The sequence below is a fragment of the Corythoichthys intestinalis genome, chromosome 5 (assembly GCF_030265065.1).
Source record: "Corythoichthys intestinalis isolate RoL2023-P3 chromosome 5, ASM3026506v1, whole genome shotgun sequence".
Lineage (NCBI taxonomy): Eukaryota > Metazoa > Chordata > Actinopteri > Syngnathiformes > Syngnathidae > Corythoichthys > Corythoichthys intestinalis.
The window spans coordinates 54915001-54934640 of NC_080399.1; the positions used below are offsets into that span (position 1 = coordinate 54915001).

The 19640-nt window shown below is 36.9% G+C and overlaps 1 protein-coding gene across 1 annotated transcript in view; it reads right to left on the reverse strand.

The window, feature by feature from the left end:
- Positions 1 to 19640, reverse strand: part of cmip (c-Maf inducing protein) — a 127159-nt gene that overhangs the window by 37050 nt on the left and 70469 nt on the right. The window contains exons 5-12 of the mRNA XM_057837393.1: positions 17888 to 18049; positions 16277 to 16318; positions 15848 to 15910; positions 12083 to 12163; positions 11892 to 11995; positions 11564 to 11668; positions 3203 to 3646; positions 392 to 457 (exon numbers count right to left, since the gene is read on the reverse strand). Of these exons, the coding sequence (XP_057693376.1) occupies positions 392 to 457; positions 3203 to 3646; positions 11564 to 11668; positions 11892 to 11995; positions 12083 to 12163; positions 15848 to 15910; positions 16277 to 16318; positions 17888 to 18049 (1067 nt within the window). The remainder of the gene's footprint in view (positions 1 to 391; positions 458 to 3202; positions 3647 to 11563; positions 11669 to 11891; positions 11996 to 12082; positions 12164 to 15847; positions 15911 to 16276; positions 16319 to 17887; positions 18050 to 19640) is intronic.

Consider the following 19640-nt stretch of genomic DNA (forward strand, 5'->3'; position numbering starts at 1 on the left):
CTAGTAGCTCGCCATTGTTGATGCCAATAATTACACAATTCTCATTCAATAAAATCAGTCGCACCCAAGCACCAGCAGAAGGTGACAAAACTCCAAAAAACACAAGTAACAAGCGCATATGACCCTGTGCTGTCACTTTAATCTGTTTGAGCGGGGCATGTGCGTTAATTGCGTCAATTTTTTTAACATGATTAATAAAAAAAAAATTACCGCCCGTTAACGCGATAATTTTGACAGCCCTAACACATACATACATATATATATACATATATATATATATATATATATATACATATATATATATATATATATATATATATATATAATTCATAGAGCAACAAATTGCCAACAATGTGCTGATGTGCCAGTTTTCACGTGTGTGACAACTCACTCTTTTGGAAAAGGGATGGGCTGCAAAAGGCTGGCCAACGCAGGTCTCCAGTCGTCATAATCCGACCTGATGCACACGCACACAAAGACACACACAGAGTCATTAGAGGAACAAAGATAAAAATGAGCTATGAGGGTTGGACGCTAAAGACTCCGGGAGAAAAGGTGCGGTTGATCGGAAGTAACAAAGATGACGCAAGCCCACACTGCTGACTTAACTGAAGGTGTATCGCATTTCGTGGAGTGAGGTTCTTTTTTTTCTTTTTTTTTTGTTAACAAATGAGACAACCTAGTTTAAGGCTAAGCCCTTCAACATGGTTACAAGACCTTCACCTTGTAAGGAAATCACACACTTAACTACTACTCCACTTTCACATTGTGTGATCACATTTCACACTGTCCGACTCATTTCACTCAGTGACTTCAGGCATACTGATGTCACCATCACTGCGTGGAACTGTCTGTTTGACATTTTAAAATATACAGTATACAGATAGCCCCTCCCAAAGAAACTACTCATAGGCTGTTTGTTTGACAACATTAGGCTGTACCATTACTATTCTAAGTACACATCTGGTCAAGTTTTTTTCCCATTCATCTAAACACAGAACATTTTTGTTTTTTAGACTTAAAACTATAAAGATTGCAAATGCTTTTTAATGGACAATGTCAATGTTTATCATTACTGGAGTTAAGTGGTGAATGTATGAAGAAGAAAAAAATCTTTCAAATATTTTGGCTCCTTATTTAGCATCAGATCAGTCAAAATATTGGATGGTCTGCAGTATGATGCCATTTGCTATCATACACCACTATAAACTACGGTATATGCGAAAAAACATATGTATTGTTAACTAAATTAATTTCTGACAGTGTCAATCATAATTGAACATTATCTTTGTGAATAACTTTAAAACATCACTCATATTAGCAATTCAGAAGATAATTTGTGTGCCTTACTTAGTATAGAACATACAAAGCGAATTCTACTATATGTGTATTTCTCTTATTACTCAATTTTTGAGTTTGGCTGTGAAATCACAGGGAGGAAGGGAAAAATAACAAACTAATATTTAAACCCACTATACAGTCTTGGTTATTGCGTTGTACTTTATAGATAAAAGGTAGCAATCTAATCCCATTGGGAAATTAACAGTGTTGTTAATAGCGGCGCTTTTTTTTTTCCTCAGTTGTGAGTACCCGTAATTTTCGGACTATAAGCCGCTACCTTTCCCCCTCATTTTGAATCCTGCAGTTTATAGTCCAGTACGGCTTATTTGTTGATTTATTTGGGTTGATAGGTAACACTTTATTTGACAGCAGCATCATAAGAGTGTCATAATTATGATATGACATTATCATGGGCATTAACGAATGCTTATGAAAGATTTCATTAAGTGTTATCCGGAAAATTACGTCACTAACTCCATTCATGTCCATGTCGGATCTTACATATCCATTCAAAAGGGAGATAATTTGCCGGATGACACAAAACACATCTGTCCTAAGCATTCATTAATGCTCATGGTAGTGTCATGTCATAATTATGATGGTCTCATGACAGTCTTTTTGACAGCGCAACTGTCAAATAAAGTGTTACCAAATTCCATAACTAGCAATTAATGAAACAACTAGAACAGTAACTGAAGACATAATTAGCACAAAACATGAATTTTGATTTGTGATTTACATCTGCAGCTTAAAAGCAGCTTTTTATTATATGGGCATGTTTCCATCATTCCTGTTGAATCATTAGGATATTTTAAATAAATAATAGCCATAAATCTGTTTTTTTCTACTTTATTATTTAGTAATGGACAATGCATGAATAATCGTGATAATTGTGATAACCGTGATCACCGCCAATACGTGATCATCGTTCAATAACCGAATCGTAGCACCCTGAATCGTAATCCAATCGAATCATGGGGTGCCTAAGATGGCACACCCCTATTGTTTGGTACTTGAAGTTAATGATGATTGACAGGTTTGTAGCTTTGATCTTGCCAGAGTAGCTTGGTAGCTCTACAATCAAAGGCCCACATGTGTCAATCATCATTTAGCTTGATAACATTAGCGGAAGTGTGTGGTGGCAACTCATTGTGTAAGTGAGAGACTGCTCTCAGCAGCGTGAGTGGATTTGATTGGACTCAGTCAATGAAGCATTTAAACAAAACAGGCATTTTTCTACGTTAATCTTGTTTTAAAAAAATAACATTATGATGGTGGCACAGTGGGACAGTAACATGTTTGGAACTTGGTTTTTGTAACGAATCGGGACTCGATATCTGTAGATTCTCAAAATCAGTTGACTGGGGTGAAAAAATCTGCGCTCGGGACATCCCGAGTTTTTATTCTTTTGTCAGTTAATATAAACATCTTTAATGTGAAAGATGTTATAGAATGCATACTAGTAAAGTAATATCGTGTAGAACATGAAAAGTATTTAGTTATTTTGCTGAGTAACTAATTACTATTACAATGAGGTAACGGATTTACTAAATTCATTACTTTTTGGGAGTGGTGATTTGTAACTGTAACTAATTTCTTTTCCAAAGTAAGATTAATAACACAGGACATTAATCAGAAAAAGGTTAAAATCCAAACATGAACAGTCCCAAAATATTTTCTGGTGATTAATCTGGTCGGAGGCCTAGTGTTTATAAGGTCATAGATAACTTAAGAGTTGACAGCTTTTTATAGCATCTGCTTATGCAATACACGCTTAAGTCATCAGTTTGACCACGTTCGCAACATTCACTTTCAACAAGATCAATGTACAAGTAACATACTACAATACAGGTAAACTCACAGCATCTTCAGGATAAGCGCGAAGCAGCCGAGTACACGGTCTGCCTGTGCAGGTAGCTGGATGGATAGAGTGTTGACAGCCGGGCTGACTAGTAGGCAGTCGATGAGGTTGAGTTCACTGCCGTGTTCAGATTTCAGCTTTGTGTTGGCTGAATTATTGTTTCTCTCCAACTCCACTAAAATCTCATTGGAGTTGACAACAGATGGAGGAGGAGAGAGGGGTAGGCTTGATGTTGGGGAGCATATGGGGATTGATTGTGGAGGATTTGGGGGCACAGGAGGAGGTGGCTGAGGAGGACTTGGGTTGGAGGAGAGGGGGAGCAAAGTGGTAGAAGGTGGCGTCGGAGGCTCCGGGCGCAGAAGGCGGAGAGGCATCGGAGGCTTTCGGTCATTCTGCTGCTGACAGCCATTTCGAATCTCCTTCAGACTAGGAGAGTTGTCTCGGCTAAAAGGCAGGAAAGGAGCACCATGAATTAGTTTTCCCAATGCATTTATTAATTCATTACAAAACACACATTTTTTTATTTCTTTTGACAATATCCTTGTCTATCTCGATCATTTTGTTGCATTTCAGCCATTAAAAAAAATCTTTAAAACTCTTTTGACAATATCCTTGTACATCTTATTTTGTTGCTTTGTAGCTCATAATTTAAAGGAAAAATCTTAAAAACTTTTTCACTCAATTCCAATCTTCTAATAATGACGTGCTCAGGCCCGACTTACCTTGACGTAATCGGATCAGGGACATCCCGAATTGTTATATCTCTGGATTATTTTGTTGCCTGTAGCCATTAACTCTATGACTCTCATTGACAGTGATAGACGTTCGATTTGAACTGGGAAGCCTGGCATAGAGTTATCATATTTCACTGCCAATGACGACAATAGACGTCCAATCCAATTCAACTGGGGAGCTGGCAGCATCTTTGCCGCCAATGGCAGCCAATGTGTTAATAATTCAAAATAAATAAATATATAAATTTGAAAAAAAAAAAAAAAGATTCTTTTCACCTGATTTCCATCTTCTAAAAACATTGTTGTTTTGGTCAACGATGACGATAGCGAATTTTTTTGTCGACGAACAATTTTTTCATGACGATGACGAGCTAAAAACGTGTCTTGGTAGACCAAAATATAACCAGACAAATGCCAGTTTTTGTCTGACGAGAGAAGAGTGAGACAAAAATGCCCCGTAGTTTCTGTCATATTCACAATCTGTGACATTTTATTATTATACGTGTAGTTAGTCAGCTTGCATCGTAGCAGTATTTGGGTCTTGTCACTGATGTGCCTCTTCCTCACTACTGTTTATAGAATAGAATAGAATAGAATAGAATAGAACAGAATAGAATAGAATAGAATAGAATAGAATAGAATAGAATAGAATCAAATCGATCAAATGATGTTTACGATGTCCTTCAAGTTAGATTGCGCTCCAGGCTTGCTTGTTTTGAAACACATGGCAAGATTTCTTGTCTTATCTTGGCAAGAGAGAATATGTAATGTTGCTTTAGACTATAAAAGTGTGCTGAGTGATCACAACACACACTAAATCTAACTCGTAGCGTCAGCATAGCACTCGCATTAACTTCAGCATGGCGAAAGTCCTCTTAGACTGCTGTTGTGTTGTTTTCTTTTTGTTGGTGTCTGCTTCAGCTTACAGTAGAAGTGCTCTGAGCTTCCAGTTGCAAATTAAACCATTAGAAAACCCTACTGAAGTTGGTCTTGTACTTGTCAATATGTGCATGTCTCTCAAATGTTGATTCAAAATTTTTGGAAACCTCTGACCTATTTTCATTTGTTTTTAGACTAAAACCTTTGAATTTTTACAGACGAAAACATTTTGAGTATACGTCAACTAAAACTAAACGAAGACCAACACATTTTGAAATGACTAAAATACGACCAAGACTAATAACTACAGTGGTATTAAAAAGTATCTGAGCCTTTTGGAATTTGTCAAATTTCTGCATATAATCACCACTATATGTGCGCTGATCTTTGTCAAAATCCCACAGATGAAAAACACAGTGTCTGCTTTAACTAAAAACACCCAAACATTTATGGGTTTTCATATTTTAAAGAGGACAGCATGCAAACAATGACAGAAGGGGGGAAAATAAGTAAGTGAACCCTCTGCATAAGGAAACTTAAAGAGTAATTGAAACCAATTTTTTTTAAATTTAACAATTTAATTCAGGTGTGTGCCCAACCACTGATGAGAGGTTTAAAGCTGCTCTGCCCACTATCAAACACACACCTGGTCAGAATTGCCTTGATGAGAAGCATTGTCTGATGTGCATCATGGCGCAGTCAAAAGAGCTGTTAGAAGACCTGCGATCAAGCATTGTTGATTTTTATAACGCTGGGATAGGATACAAAACCATCTCTAAAAGTGTGGATGTTCATCAATCGACAGTCAGAGATGTCGACAAATAGAGAGTTTGGCACTGTTGGTTCTCTCCCAAGTAGTGGTCATCCACCAAAGATAACGCCCAAGAGTTCAGAGCAGAATACCCAGAGAGGTAAAAAAGAACCCTAGGGGGTGTGCTAAAGACTTACAGAAATCACTGGCACAGTATAATATCTCTGTGCACACATGGCCAATAATGGTGTTCATGGGAGGACTCCACAGAGGAAGCCACTGCTGTCTAAAAAAAACATTGCTGCTCTTTTAATGTTCGCAAAAAGGCACGTGGACACTCCACAGAAGTGGCACAAGAAGGCTGGCACAAAATTAAATGTGATGGTTCACTTACTCATTTTCCCCCTTCTATTATTGTTTGCATACTATCCTCATTAAAATATGAAAACCTATAAATTTTTGGTTGGTTTTAGTTAAAGCAGACACTGCTTTTTCATTGGTGTGATTTCGACAAAGATAAGATCACATTTGATGGTGATTTTATGCAGAAATGTGAGGAGTTCCAAAAGGTTCAGATACTTTTTCATGCCACTGTATTTCACCCAAAAGGACTGCTAAAAGTGTCTAAAAATCAGGTGTTCGGGCTAGATTTCTCATGTGATCGGAAATCTTAAATATTTTTCACAATGAGCATACGCACACATTGAAATGTGGTCATAACAAAACATTTCAAAAGATGAGACAACCTAGCCAGGAGACTTGGGCATATAAGTTCCATTGAGAGTTGGCGCTAAGGCGGAAAAAAAAAAAGGAAAGATGTGCTATTCTCTGGAGTGAATGATGTTGACAACGGCAATGTTGATGACGTTAGTGATGTGTTAAAGCATATGAGGTGTATTTCTGTCACCACAAAGCCTCATGGAACACACATGAGTGACATTAAAAACAGGCACAAACCTGATGTGGAAGCTGAACAACAAAATGGTCACACACAGGATTTGGCCAAATTGCCATGCAGTTCATATTTTTAGCAGAGTGGAAGAAGTTGCAAATGCAAATAGATGAATTAAGTATGTGTAATGTGATTTATCAAACCTGAAACAAATAGCTCTGGCTGTTTTTGCACTTTGATATAGCGTGCAGGTAGGCAGGTACAAAATGGCACGCATAGATATGCTAATGGAGGAGTCTCCAAACTATTCTACATCGGGCCACCGTGGGTGCAGTTTTTCATTCCGACAGAACACGACAACACCTTTTCACCAATAATAATAAAAATAATAATAATAATCCATTTTATTTGAAGGCGCCTTTCTGGCACTCAAGGTCGCCATACAATCATTTAAAACATTTAAACATATTAAAAGTGAGAAAATGAAAATATAGAACGTTTAAGGAAATCTAAAATACTAAAAGAGATATATGGGGCAAGACAATCAATATATGACAAGGCAAGGCAATATATGGGGTAAGACAATCTATTGTCTTACAAGTGCAAACAGTTGATTGCAGTCAGTCAGGTGCTGCTTGTTTTAACAGAAACCTCATTGGTTAAACTGTCTGGGCTCGATCGGTGAAAAACTGTAGCCGACTGTGAATGCCAAAGCACTGGTTCAAATGTACTGTAACTCAGAGCTGCTTTCATGCAAAATCATGTCGGGGCGAAAATATAGAGCAGTTGCGCTTGCTAAGATTCTATAGGACTTTTATACACCATTTTCTCTGGATGTCTTGCTCGTGTTTTGTGATACCTGCACAATATGTACATTTTGCAGTCAAGGCTTTAATGTGAGCGTTCCCCACATCCCCAAGATACGTTGCTAGCTTGTTGAGACAGGTGTTTTGTCAAATTTTGCACGTTTTTGACGTTAACAGTAAGAGAGTGGCGTGCAGTTGTTGTGTGCAGCTAACATTGCAGGATGTGTCTAAAGAGAACTTTTCTACATGTCCGTCCATGATCAAGCGTAAGTAAATATTGCTTTCTTTAAAGAAAGTTTGTCATGTTTACTTGGAACTGCTGCATTCGCGGCCATTTTAAACATTACGCGCATGCGCAGAACAGCAAAGTTCTGATGGGGTGCAACATTTGACAGAACACCAGAACCGCAAAACTTGTGCTAGAACGTAAAATTGAGCGTGCAATTAGGGCAGATATGACGTTTTATTATCGTGCATAAACCAGACTTCAGCAGGAGAACGTTTGTCTCTATGTAATGTAACATGACTTATACTATTGTGCTATTCTGCAATTTGCATGTTTTCCCCTCTCTTTTTTAAATGAGAGCGCTGTCATTTTTGTGACAATATTATCTTGTCATTTCTAAGCTGAGAATCACCCATGACATGCTCCTGCAAAAGTTGCACATTTAGGAAATCAAAACGGTTGGAGTTCTTGAAACATTGTAGACTTACATGTATCCAATGTTTCTTTTAGGCACAGAACAGATTTGCTTGTGATTCTTGTTCTTTCAGATCAAAGAAGAATTAAGAAGAATAAAAGCAATTTCCCTGGAACAGACCTCTATGTACAGCCTTCACAGCTACACACCAAAACTCATCGAACTGATGAGAGTTAAGGGAGGTGTCCTGAGTGCAAAGCTGAGACCATGTGCTTTTAAGACAATTTTTGCTCATTTCAAGCAGGAGGGCAGAACCAGTGATGTCAGTCAGCACATCTTGAAGATATTGGTTGTTCATGGGGCTGAAGGTGGAGTGGATGCATCGAGAACTCACTCTGTTGTTCACACAGTAACACAGCTTAAATTTTGATTGTTGATCAGACAGTTGTGACAGTTGAGGGAATTTATTATACAAAAAATAAATGTGATTTGAACTATATTTTTGTTGTGATTTCTGATAAATGCACACAATGTAGTATTTTTCAGGTACTACTCAGAAAATTAGAATATCCTGAAAAGTTAGTTTTATTTCTGCCATTCAACTTACTGGTAAGATTGACCTTACCAGTTTCAAGATTTACTTCTTTGTTTTTTTTTTTTTTTTTTTTTTTTTTTTTTTTTTTTATGAGGTCTTGTAGTTTTGTAGTTTAAAAAGAAAAAAAAAACTTCTACTTGATGGACTAATTTTCCAGGTCGTATCTTTATATTAAAATAGAAAGAAAATACAATATCTGCAACTTAATAGAGCCAATTTTGTGTATAAATCATGAAAAAAAAAATTCAATTCTACTTATTTCATTACAATAAATGATCCAGCTATTTTACATAATATTTTCATGTAGCCTTAAGTTCTGCTCATGGAAATAAAACAATTGATTTTACTTAATTTGTTTTAGTTATATTTCACGTACATTACCTAACTACAACAAAGTAAAATTTACTTGATAGTTAAGAAAACATTAAGTTCAGTGGTAAGTAAAATTTAATTGATTGCTGAAAGTAAACTGAACTAAATATTGTGAGCAGTAAAATTTACTTAATAAAAGTAAGTGCAAATTTTTACAAAGATTTTATCAAGTAAATAACACCAGTTATTTTTTTAGTGTAGGAACAGAAACCAGGACCCACAAATGAAAGTCAATCTTGTTCGTGAGAGATAGCTGAATGTGGATGTTTTTGTTTCACAATCGATAAATTGTAATCCATCTTTAAAAACAAATACAGTGGCGTAAATAAGTATTTAGTCAAACACTAATTGTGCAAGTTCTCCCACTTGAAAATATTACAGAGGCCTGTAATTGTCAACATGGGTAAACCTCAACCATGAGAGACAAAATGTGGGGGGGAAAAAAAAAAACAGAAAATCACATTGTTTGATTTTTAAAGAATTTATTTGCAAATCATGGTGGAAAATAAGTATTTGGTCAATACCAAAAGTTCATCTCAATACTTTGTTATGTACCCTTTGTTGGCAATAACGGAGGCCAAACGTTTTCTGTACCTCTTCACAAGCTTTTCACACAATGTTGCTGGTATTTTGGCCCATTCCTCCATGCAGATCTTCTCTAGAACAGTGATGTTTTGGGGCTGTCGTTGGGCAACACGGACTTTCAACTCCCACCACATATTTTCTATGGAGTTCAGATCTGGAGACTGGCTAGGCCACTCCAGGACCTTGAAATGCTTCTTACGAAGCTACTCTTTTGTTGCCCTGGTTGTGTGTTTGGGATCATTGTCATGCTGATTCATTCTTTCTCCTCCAAACACGAAAACCTGTGTTTCTACCAAAAAGTTCTATTTTGGTTTCATCTGACCATAACACATTCTCCCAGTCCTCTTCTGGATCATCCAAATGCTCTCTAGCGAATCGCAGACGGGCCTGGACGTGTACTGGCTTCAGCAGGGGGACACGTCTGGCAGTGCAGGATTTGAGTCCCTGGCGGCGCAATGTGTTACTGATAGTAGCCTTTGTTACTGTGGTCCCAGCTCTCTGTAGGTCATTCACTAGGTCCCCCCGTGTGGTTCTGGGATTTTTGCTCACAGTTCTTGTTATCATTTTGACGCCACGGGGTGAGATCTTGCATGGAGCCCCAGATCGAGGGAGATTATCAGTGGTCTTGTATGTCTTCCATTTTCTAATAATTGCTCCCACAGTTGATTTCTTTACACCAAGCGTTTTAACTATTGCAGATTCAGTCTTCCCAGTCTGGTGCAGGTCTACAATTTTGTCTCTAGTGTCCTTCGACAGCTCTTTGGTCTTGGCCATAGTGGAGTTTGAAGTGTGACTGACTGAAGTTGTGGACAGGTGTCTTTTATACCGATAATGAGTTAAAACAGGTGCCATTAATACAGGTATTGAGTGGAGCCTCGTTAAACCTCGTTAGAAGAAGTCAGACCTCTTTGACAGCTAGAAATCTTGCTTGTTTGTATGTGACTTATTACTTATTTTCCACTCTAATTTTGAAATAAATTCTTTAAACATCAAACAATATGATTTTCTGTTTTTTTTTCTGTCTCTCATGGTTGAGGTTTACCCATGTTGACAATTACAGGCCTCTCTAATCTTTTCAAGTAGGAGAACTTGCACAATTGGTGGTTGACTAAATACCTATTTGCCCCACTGTATATATAGGGCAGTTGTATGGTTATGTGCATTTACCTTGATGTTTTCGTTTTTCAACAATTTGTAAAATTAGTTTAACTAGAAGGTCGCCATTGGTGTTGATGTCGCAGGACGGTGATGTCACTGGGTTGCACTGCTGGGATTGCAGAGTATGACTCTAGCAACACTAACATGTCATCTGTTCACACTTTCAATTTGAACCCAAGAGGAACATTAAAAAATGCCTTCAGAAAATACTTAAACGTAGTAATATCAAATAAGGGTGGTTTAAATACGCTATGTGACTAATGTGGTCAACAGATCAACGATCTGCTTTAAAGCTACCACAAGAAAACGGAGTGCTTAAAAGTATGAAAGGGAAACACATGCAAAAAGTATTTTGAGGCAATGAAAAGGTAATAAAAGACTAAAAACACAAATAGTACTGTAAGTACTCGCCGCTTTTAACCGATGAGCGCACGTGTTGGACGTCTCACCGCGTAGAAGGAATTGCAGAACACCGGTAGTGTTCATCTAGTGACAGTGACAAACCTTTGTGCACAAAATCCATGGCGCCCTCCGTAAGTCAAAACGTACTAAATATTATTGATTTTTGAATCAACGGCAATATTTTATGCGCTTCTAATAACATATTTTAGAAACAGAGAACAATTGTGGCTTATTAGAGCCTACAAGTCTTTTAGTCCGAGGTTCCCTTTAAGTGAAAATGATAACTTTAGGACTATAAATTCACATAAAATGGGAAAATAAATTTTGTATTTTTGTGGGTTGTTTTGTTATTAGTGATGTACATGAGTGCTTGAGAAGGGGTGAGTTGTAGGCTGTCTATCTTTTATGATGCTGACCTTCAAGATCAACATAGCTGAGCAGCTCTCAAAGCCAGACCCATAAAAAAAGTGAACAAAGCAAGGCCAACTCCAACCATGCAGAGCAGAAAAGATGAGAAGTGACTATGTATGTGCATGTTTGACTAACCTGTTAATGAACTCCTCATAACAGGAGTAAATGGCAGCTAGGCATACTGCAACCAGGTTTGGCAGGACACGTGGGTGAGGGCACTGCCCTGTTGGCCCGTGCATGCTGCAACAAAGCAAAGTTTAGACAAAGTTGGATGATCATCATCATTTTAGGGACAGTCAGCCCTGGAAGGGGGAAGTGATTATTTTTATTATTTTTGTTCATTTAAAAATAATTAACATAAAAAATGTTTTAAAAAAGTTATTAGCAATCATGTTTTTGGCTTTATACAACACTTGAAAAAAATCTTGGAATATTTTATAGGACCTACAGCTAAATCTCTCACCTGTGAACAAATTTTTTGACAACTTCCATTCCTGCATTTAGTTCATTCAGGGCCAGGATGTACTCCTGAGTAAAAAGGCGCAGTCGAGGACACTTTCCAAAATCCTGCAAAACACGACAAGTGAGAAACCGAATGGAATAAAGTTCGTGAGGACCTGGACGTTGAGGGTTTCTGAAGGGATCTTTTTTTACCATGTTGTGTTTGAGGATTCTCTGGACCACAGGAGTGAACACTTCTATAACAACCATGGAACGTGGTCGTTCACGACAGTGCTGCAATAGGTCAAGTAAAGTCAATTTTATTTATTTTGCACTAATTCACATTGACACATGACCAAAGGTGGGTAGTAACGCGTGACATTTAGTCTGTTGCTAATAATGTACTTCTAAGAGTAGTTTTATTATGCCATACTTTTTACTTTAAATCTAGTAGATTTGTGAAAAAACTAAAACAACACACTTTATTTCTGCCAGAGATGCCCACAGTAGCTCTACTATTTTCACCAATGAGACATTGCAGCAATAATCACATGACTCCCATTATACTAATCAGAGGTACCAATACAGTCACATGACCACACACACAATCTTGCAGTCGAAGGTTCAATGATCACAGCGGCCGGTTCAATCAAGTGATGTCTTTATCGTAAGTATGTGCCGATAACCGGTTTCAAGGTATACCATGGTATGAAAACATCACGGTTTCAAAACCGCAAAAATACTCAGTCATACCGTCCCTAAGTTATTAGCTATTTTTTATGTACCATAAATGCAGGGAGATATCCCTCGCTTGCAGCTGCAAGGCTCAACCCTACTCAACCGGTTGTTGCTCAGAGTCAGTGAGTCAGCTGTGCTACATGATGGCTAGAGGAGGTGAAACTCCTGAACTTTTTCCCCCCATCGAAGAAAACAAAATCACCATTATGGGAATACTTCGGCAACAGAAAAGTTACAGACAGCCGCGGCTAAGAGGAGGAGATCCAACTGACATGTACAACATGTTTGCGGAGGGTGGCTACTGAGGAGGCAATACCTCCAATATGATTTCGCATTTATACAAAATAAGTAAACACTATCATGAACGATTCCCACAAGCTTCGAGAGTTAACTCCAGCGTGTTTAGTGTGTCTAGCAGTGGTAAAACGTGTTTTTTCCCCTCTGGCAACTGTCTGTGTTGAGAAAGATTGTGTGTGTGTAATGTAAACTAGTTATAAACACTTGCTTTTTATGGAAAATAATTCAATTATTTTTGTTCTGATGATAATAATGTTAAGCTGTGGCTGTTTTTTTTTTTTTTTTTTTTTTTTTGTTTTCTTTATTTAACTTAACATTAGATTTATGTCTCAATTGGCTAATATGTTTTGAAAAATAAAAATCCTGTTCAATGGAAAAAAAGTTTTTTTTTTTTTTAACCCAGATATCTCAAAGTAACACATTTTTGAGCTGTAACAGCAATACCATGATACTGTGAAACCGTGATATTTTTGCTTAAGGTTATCATACCGTCAGAATATCATACCGGCACATGGCTACTTTATACGACTGCAAAATATAACTATAAAATAACTATTAGGGGTGTTAAAAAAATCGTTTCTGCGGGATATCGCAATATTACGTCACGCAATTCTCGTATCAATTCAAAATCTGTCTGTATCGATCCTTACACGTGTGTTATTGGTGGAAATAAAAAATTCAGCGGCTGCACTTCCACTCACGTCCAGTAGTGTCCAGCACGCAGCAGCGTTGCCTTCCAGTCCGCTGAAGTAACAACAACATTACACTAATCCGAGGAGAGATTTGTGTACCTCACCCTCGAGTGGTTGCTCGGATTAGTCCTTTTATAAATTTAAAATTTGGGCTCATTTTGGCTTTTACTACAAAAATGGAGGCATGGAGTGTTTAGAATCCTGCATTTAAGCAGGTTTGGACTAAAGCAGGTTTGCACTAAAAAAGAGAAAATATAATGACAGCCATATGTTGTTCAAAAATGAAACAAAACAATTTTTACTTGAGTGCTGGATGACGTTTCAGGAATAAATTGATAGAAATGTACTTATTGTATGTCCATTTTGATTTTTTTTCTAGTGATATACAAAAATATCGCAATAATCGTCTTCAAGTGTCGTATCGGGAATAATCGAATCGCTGTGGTTCATGATACGAATCGTATCGCTAGATATGATACAATCCACACCCCTACTAACTACGTATAATATAACTATAAATCATTTTTTTACATAGAGTGCTGCCGTCAATATCACGCCAAAGTAGGCATGTGCCGGTATGAGATTTTGACGGTACGATAACCGTGAGCAAAAATACCGCGGTTTTACGGTATCATGGTTTTGCAATTATAGCTCCAAAATGTGTTATTTTGAGAGGGATGGGTTACCAAAAAAAAAAAAAAAAAAACTTTTTTCCAGGATTTTTTATTTTTCAGAAAATATTTGCAAATTGGAACATGAATATTATGTTAAAATAAATAAATAAACAAAAAAAATATATACTTGAACTTATAGACTACCCACAGCCACAGCTCAGGTTGCTCAAGATTGGAGCAAGAACTAAATTAATTGCTGTAAAAAAGTAAAAACACTTCTAAATAAAATTGAAAAATATTGACTGTACTTTTTTTTTTTTTTTTTGAGGGGGCAAAAGCTCAAGTGAAGTTTCGCCATTTTCAGCCACTGTGTCAACTCTAGTCTACATGTCATGCCTTTGTGTTAAAAAGACGCAGGATTCATAAGTTAATAAGTTAAAAATGGATAAGTTAGTTAAAATGTGAATGTTGTTGTGTAAAGGTTTAATCTAAAAACACTGGGAGTGAGACCTCTCCTTGTCCAGCGAATGTACATTTGTGCCTAGGGCAAGATTATCTGACGCAATTAGCGATCTTTGATGTTATGCCTTTTCCTTCATTCAAGCTTGTTTCTCAGTGGCCGTGAGATTTATAACCTCGACGAAGTTGCTCTCCCAGCTAAGACTAGGCTAACATTCGTCTTTGTAAGTTTTTAATTAATTTGTATTTTGAATTTGAGAGGAAAATGTGTGTTTTGTTTTTGGCGAACTTTTTCATTGATGACTTCCTCACATTCTGTTGTGTTTGTGCTAATGAAGCTACTCATACGTGTAAAATACAATTGTACAGCGTTTTAAAAGTGTTCATTTTGTATATTTCAGTTACCATGATTTGAGACCTCCATAAATTCAAGAAAAGTAGGCCTTTTGTTTGGAGTGTTTCTTTTTTGGTGTTTAGCAGAATAGCGTCACTGACACACACACATCAACAACCGGAGAGGGAAGAGTGAGCGCTGCCACTCCAAGACACTTCTGGCTGCATTTTTGAGACTTGTAAAATAGCGAATACCGTACTACGGTATGACGGAAAATTTTAGTGGTTTTGAAACCGTGACATTTTCATACCACGGTAAACCTTGGAACCGGTAACCGGCACATGCCTACTCCAAAGCGCAGATTTCAGCTTCTATTCTAGTTTTTATTTAGCACCGATAGAACAAGATAAACCGGAGATAAGATCGTTTTAATAGTTGGACGGGTGAGGTTTAATTTCTATAGATTTTTCTAGTCAGAATTCGATGATTTGTGTGTATTTTTTCGCCAAATATGGTCATGTATTTAGTTATATTGAACAATAACAGTTCTTATAGATTACTTTTTACTGAGAAAGAAATACCATTATTTAATAACAAAAATCTTGAACGCAATTCCTCATTACTTCATTATTATTTACACCAAATAATATTTTACTTGTACTTTACTAAATTTTTACTCTTTACCTACCCCTTAATTGTATTTTGAAGTAACTCTACTCTTACTTGAGTAGAATTTTTTTGATACTCTACCCACATCTGCACATGACATACTGTACTGTATGACTGTTTTAAAACACTACTATGTTTAAAGCAGTTACAGCTCCAGGACACTTCTTCATCTTACCTTACAGAAGAACTCACAAAGATCAGGGGGTGGGTGATTATTTTCTAGAAGAGGTGCAATTGCCTGTAAATACATAGGGGGGGTGGGGGAGTACATATAAACCCACGTTTAAAAACAATATTCCAAAAAGGGCTAGGTCACAGACTTCAAAAATCTGTTATGAAGTCTATGGCTAGGAGAATAGATGAGCCGAAGTAGTTATAAAAACAACACTTGTGATATTTTATGCTTGGGCTCAACCCACCAAGGCAACAGATAATGTACATCACATTGTTTAGTAGGAAAACATATTTTCAGTTTCATCATTTTTAAAAAAAATATATATGACAAAATAAAAATGTAAATAATCAATGTGAACCAGATATATACAGTAGCTCATGTCTAGACGCACAACAATTATTTATATAAATTTGTGACCTTCACTCTTACCACAATGATGTTCTCGTGATCCTGTGTGCTGAGATTGGAGTTCTATAGGCAAAAAGATGACAAACAAGATATAAATTTATGGTGCAAAGAAAGAAAGGAGGAAGAACGAGGGAGGGCAAAGTAGGGCACATTTAAACAAAAAAGCGTTTACATTTAAGGGACTGATTTAGAGTCCCCAATTAACCAACCATTAGGCCTGTCACTTTAGCAAATGTTCTTGGATGACATATATTCCCAGAAATAAAGGGTAGGATTCTTTTTGATTTAAATATTTCTTATTTTTTTGCTGCTGCTGTCGGCATAAAGATATTTGCCTATTTTAATCCCTTAAAATCATTTCAATTCTAGATTATATTAAACAGTAGCATTGAAATGTGGAGCAATAAAAGCAATATAACACGGCATATCTTTGGTATGTAAAAATAAAATAACCTCAACAAAAAAGTCTGGATCTGTGGTCCCAAAAATGCTATACTCAATCCAGCAGGCCGTCTATTTTTTTCATCACTTATCCTGCCTGGCCTGCGTTATTGGAATTTACCCACAGACTAGGGCAAAAAGGTGGACTGTGACCTGAATTTGGCAGTTTGTCTGCGGGATCAGTCATTAAGTGAGATGTGACCCCACGCTGTCTGTCTCAATGGCAGGGGAATGTACTGCTATACCACCACTGATACTTTACAAACTTGTGGTAAATAATTGAAAAAGTTAATGACAATTAATAAATTATGAGGTAGTTTAAAAAGAAATAGAGAATACTACTACATTTGGGAAAGAATTAGCCACAAATGCAACAAAACACATCATTTTTATTTAGACTTTACACTGCATGGTAAACGCTGGGAATCCTGCCATCACCCCCCCTCCTAAGTGAGTTATGTATTCAATAAGACATCAGAGCTTTAAACAACACTTAGCAATATGTAACCCACAGAGACACACTTCATTCTGCTATTAAGATTGATAATTAATTATTCATGACATTATGCTAGTCTTAAACGTAAAAACCACTCCCAAGCACTAGTAAATAATTACATATCTTTACATTTGAGCAAAACTATGTATGCTACTCACTCAGCCACTTATGTTTATGTTTAATACTTTTATGTAGCAGCACTAATTGTGTATATTACACATTTGTGTCTGGTCTCTTTAATGTCAGTTAAAAATGAAGTGGGCGGAGTGGGGTGTTATAATTTAAAAATAACTATATCATGACATATCACTATCATAATATAAAATGGCCCATATTGTGACAGCTTTTTTTTGTATTTGTATGTTTATTTTAAGATGTGTTACTGTTTATATTAGCCGTTCTTCTTAATCTCTTTTTGGATAAATGTGCAGCCTTCGCGTTGGATCTAATGGATGATAAAGACAAATGAAATTGCAATTAAACTGTGTCATACAACTTGATTTACTTTGATTTAATTTGCCAAACCTACAAATAAATAAAACTTGTATGTTAGTCTGATCCTGTAACTGACAGCGTGACGGTTCAGCTTCTGCTGTAAAATGATCTGAAATAATATTCCAAATAAAAAAGAAAGAGTAAAATAGGAAGAGGAAGTCCCTGATAATGTACACATGTTTGTGTACGTGCTTTGTTACCTCAGCCAGCAAAGTAGAGATGATATGTAGAGGGGCCTGATGAATAGACTCATCTTGTAGCGGTGAGGTCAGAGCCATGTCTACGAGAGCTCTGATCTCCTTCAGCACTACATCCCAGCGGCTTGGATTGTTTAATACCTTGCGGTATTTGTAGATCTTTTTCTACAGGGAAAATAAATCATAAAAGAAAGAATGCGCGTATAAATAATAATTAAAAAAAAAAAACATCTGTAAGGTTTTATCATAGCGAGCTGAAATAAACGGCATTAGTTAAGACTTAAATCCTGACAAAAATGTACAGAGTACATCATAATTGAGTATACCATAACTGATATTTCAGAAAACTTTTCTCTCTTCAGAAACAGCATTTTTACTGCAAATCACACTATAAAATAATCCCGCAAATGTGGGACATTGATTTACAGCAAATGAGTTAATTTGCACTTTCAAAAAAAAAAAGTTGTTTTAACAAATCTTTAAAGATCATGGGGCGGAAATGATAAACCCCCATGAAAACATTTGAGCAAAAGCCGACAAAATTCTCCCTCACAAGATATCAACAACATATGAATATATCATATTTTTCGGACTATAAGTCGCACCTGAGTATAAGTCGCACCAGCCATAAAATGCCCAACGAAGAGGGGAAAAAACATATGTAAGTCGCACTGGAGAAGTCGCATTTTGGGGGGAAATTTCTTGATAAAATCCAACACATAGAACAGATATGTCATCTTGAAAGGCAATTTAAAATACAAATACAATAGAGAACAACATGCTGAATAAGTGTACAGTATGATAATGTTACATGATGCATGAACAACAAAATGCGAACGTGGCCGGTATGTTAACGTAACATAGCTACTAAGAGTTATTCAGATAACTATAGCATAAAGAACACGGTAACAAGTTTACCAAACCATCAGTGTTTCTCCTACAACACCAAAATAACATGTGAAATGATAATAATGTGTTAATAATTTCACATATAAGTCGCGACTTATAGTCCGAAAAATACGGTAATTATTCATTACACAGGTGTCGGACAGACAGGCAACTAAAAGGGGAGTTGCCTCAGAAAGAAAAGAATTTCTAGACACAGAAAGGGAGAACGCTACAAGAAGATCAGTATAGATTTTCTTGTTAGTCACAAAAGTGGTGCAGAAATTCATGAGATGGAAATAAAATCATTTCTGTTGGCCATACAAGCCGTCCAAGGACGTTAACACCTCAGGCAGGAGTGTCACCTGATGAGAAAGGTAGAAAAAAAATCGCTGTGCAAATTCTACTCCATTAGTTCAAGAATCAGAAAGCCAAACTGCCATGACAGTTTCCAATCACACAATACGGTGCACACTGCAGAGGAGTGGCATTGCATGGTGGGCATTGCAAAGGCCCGAGCTGAAAAAGGATAACACTACTGAGACTCTATTCTCTGGAGCAGTGAGACTGAGTGAGAGCAATCTTTTGGTACTAATGGCTTCAGTACTATCCGGCGTCGCAGAAGTAATAGGTGCAGGGGTACCGCTATATACGAATTTCATTTGTTCCAAGATCTGGTTTGTAGGTCGAAATGGTCATATGTAAGGGTGTAACGGTACATGTATTCGTATTGAACAGTTTCGGTACTTGGTGGTCGATTCGGAACGGACGCGTACCGAACGAGTTTCTGACGTAATATAACCCTTACTTTTCGAGGCTGTGAGTCAATCGGGTTACAGTTTCTTTGTGTGGATTATATTTATTCCGTCTT